Source organism: Antrostomus carolinensis, unplaced genomic scaffold, assembly GCF_000700745.2.
Source record: "Antrostomus carolinensis isolate BGI_N321 unplaced genomic scaffold, ASM70074v2 scaffold23981, whole genome shotgun sequence".
Classification (NCBI taxonomy): Eukaryota; Metazoa; Chordata; class Aves; order Caprimulgiformes; family Caprimulgidae; genus Antrostomus; species Antrostomus carolinensis.
Window position 1 is genome coordinate 8,731 of NW_010295241.1, and position 3,157 is coordinate 11,887.

At 54.4% G+C, this 3,157-nt stretch overlaps 1 protein-coding gene across 1 annotated transcript in view; it reads left to right on the forward strand.

Annotated features, from left to right (window-relative positions):
- The first annotated feature begins 763 nt into the window (after window positions 1–763).
- The window catches only part of LOC104532663 (extracellular serine/threonine protein kinase FAM20C), a 5,298-nt gene continuing 2,904 nt past the window's right edge, over window positions 764–3,157 (forward strand). The window contains exons 1-3 of the mRNA XM_010177920.2: window positions 764–1,233; window positions 2,771–2,946; window positions 3,034–3,112. Coding sequence (XP_010176222.2) covers window positions 764–1,233; window positions 2,771–2,946; window positions 3,034–3,112 — 725 coding nt within the window. The remainder of the gene's footprint in view (window positions 1,234–2,770; window positions 2,947–3,033; window positions 3,113–3,157) is intronic.

Genomic DNA, 3,157 nt, shown 5'->3' on the forward strand with positions numbered 1-3,157 from the left:
CTGCCTGCCCAGCTTCCCTTCTGCTTCAGAGGCCCTGGGAGCATCCCTGCCCATGAACCTCACCTGCCTGGCAGCTCTTCCTTACACTGCCAGCCCAGATTTTCCCCTCCCAGAAATGCCAATACTCACATCCCCTTCATTTTACCTAATTTGAGTGGGTTTTGAAAGGGGGGCTGAGTACAAGTGGTTTTGAATAGATGGGGGAGGGTGACAAAATTGCTCTGGCTGAGCAGCAGAAGGAAAACTCTCCTGGATTATGAGTGTGCAGATACGATGGACATGGGGAACGGGGCTGCGGAGTGCTGGGCCAGGTGGGTGCTGCAGAGGGGCAGAACTGCTTTAATGCCCTGTATACCAAGAAACGTCCTGCAGCCCCATGTGGGCGACAGCATGGAGGGATGGGACAATGTGGGGGGTCATCTGTGGCCATCGCTGTCCCCAAGTCAGCCTTGTGCTTATTGATTTGGAACTTGCCCTGTTCACGCTAACCTTGGCAGTGCCAGCTTGCCCCTTATCAGCGCTGATAAACCCCACCGCAACCTCCCGCCCTGTCCTGCTGCCAGCCCAGCAGTGTCACCCCACAAGGTGCTGTGGTGACAGATCTTTGCTGTGACTCTGCCCTTGCACCGGTTGCTCTTTTGCTGTGATGCTCTAAATCCAGGACGCTTCACTCCTATTTTTGCACAGAGGCTGCGGCAGCACCAACTCTCTTTTAGCCCCAGGCGGGTGCCCACCCCTTGCTGAGCATCTCAGGAGAGGAAGGATGCAACGACGGCTGCAAACACTTTTCCAAAGGAAACTCAAAGTCAGCCTCCTCTTTCTCCTGCTCTTGGCCCTCCTGGTGCACCTGGCGATGGATTTGGCTCTCCCCACAGCCCGCAGGCCCTGTGGCTGCAACGCAAAAGCACCAAAAGCCTCAGTTGTCCTGTCAAGCAGCTCCATGCTAGCGGGCCCCGAAAAGCTGAGCCTGCGAATCCTTCAGGACTTCAGCGGCAGCAACGGCTCCTTGGAGAAAAGCTCCCAGGTGCAGAGAGCGGGAAGGGCTGGAGAGCCGGAGGTCTGGCGTCAGCATGGAGAGGGGAATGCGGGGCAGACAGCGGGATCAAAGCTGGCAGCGCTCTTTGAGCATCCTCTTTACAACATCCCAATCCCAGAGGTGACAGAGACAGACAAGCTGTTTGTTGTCAACCCCGTGGAGAAGTTCAGCCTGCGCAGCAGCGGGAGTGACGAATGGTGAGGAGTGAGCTCAGTCCTGGCTTGCTTTTGGGGCATATGTGGGTTTGAGGGAGCAAACACATTGTTTCCCTATGTAGATCAGCACCCTAGCCTGGAGGGGCCCAAATTGTTCAGTGCTCTCTTCTTGTGCCTCAAATCCTCTCTTAGCCCTGAATTTCTAGCCTGCTATGCAAGAGTCTGTAGCACAGAGTGAAGCCAAAGGAGACTCTCTAATTATTTATAGTATTATGTAGGATATCTTTTAGGTGATCTCCTCATCTCCTTCCCTTCCCCAATGCAGACTAGCCTTTGATCTCTCTATATATGAGGAAGTCCCCACTCCAGATTTCTAACCGTTGTTATCGCCCTCTCCCAACACGATGGAGATGCAAAGCCTGTAATGTAGGTTACCTCCAAACATGAGACTGTTCCTGTCCAGCATTTTGCAGGACGTTGCCTGACCTCTTTAGGCTCGGCCGTATGGTGAGCTCACCACTGCTAACTGCCTATTTTTATCACTGGACTACTAACCTCTAATTAGGAGGGAAGATATTAAAAGCTTTAGTGTCAGTAACATGTAGCAGCTTCCTTATGGAAAACACACCTTCCGAATGTGGTGGCTGCTAACAGTGGGAGAGAATAAAAGCTGGTTTAAGAGCTAGTTTCCACAGATGGGCATTTGCCTTGTCTCTGAGGTCCACCTCACCTATGGATAACCACGGGAGATAAGTCTGGTTTGATGAAATTGGGGCACAGTCTGCACTTTCCTAGAGAGAGACAAACATGGATTTGGGTTATAGATGCCCTGGGCTGGACTGTCTCTTTGCAATGTCAGTGGGTGCTGGTGCAGAGCAGGGGCAGATACCCCCAGGAGCCCCCCTTGAATGCCAGCAAACTGCAAATTTGCAGGAGGCACAGAGACAGGGATAGTGCTAACCCAAACTCATCTCCCTGGGGAAACCAGGGGTGTGTGATCATAGAATCATAGAATGGTTTGGGTTGAAGGGACCTTAAAGATCATCTAGTTCCACCCCCTCTGCCATGATAAACCTGTCCAAGGCAAACTGGACGTTGAGAGTGGGAGTCCAGATCGGTGCTGGAGATGGCTGGGAAGCCCCTGATCCTTCAACCCTGTTTTATGGACCTGTATGTCCCCAGCCAGCATGTGGCAGGTGTAGCTGGTTGTACTCCTGGGAGCTAATCCCTTGAGGAAAAACAAAAAGACAAGCTGCTCTGTCAGGGAAATAAAGTCATGAATGAGAGAAGCAGGATCAGCCTGGGGGTTTTCCATGGGGGATGAGAGGGAAAACACTAATTCCCCTCCAGCTGTGCCAGCGGGTCTCCCTGGCCACCAGCCATGGGGGGGATTGGCCCAGATGCCAGGAGCTCCAGAGATGGTGCACGGGGCAGGGGTTTTGCCACCACCCAGGGCTGGTGCTGGGCCTTCCCCCCAGCTCATCCTCCATGCGCTGGCTCCTGGGAAGGGTCTGGGGACATGGGACTCATCCCATCCCAACTAAATGCTGTCGTTGTTGTTGGGGTGGTGGGGCTGCAGGGTCAGCAGCAGTAAAGCCGAGACGCTCCTCCCGACAGGGAAGACGGCCTACGACACCTACCCCACCTGGCTCAAATTCCATGTCGGCATCAACCGCTATGAGCTGTACCCCCGCCGGGACCCCCTGATGCCCACCCTCCTCCGGGACTTGGCCACGCAGAGGATTGTCAGCTCAGGTACCACCTCCCTGCCTGCACCCCTGCCAGCATCCCTGCCCCACTGCCTGCTGCCCACCTCCCTCATCCCCGTGTGCTCTCTTTCAGTCCAGAAATCTGGTGGGACCCAACTCAAGCTCATCATGACATTTCCGAACTACGGGCAGGCCCTCTTCAAGCCCATGAAGTGAGTAGAGCTAGGGACAACCCCATAGCCCACCTACACTGTCCT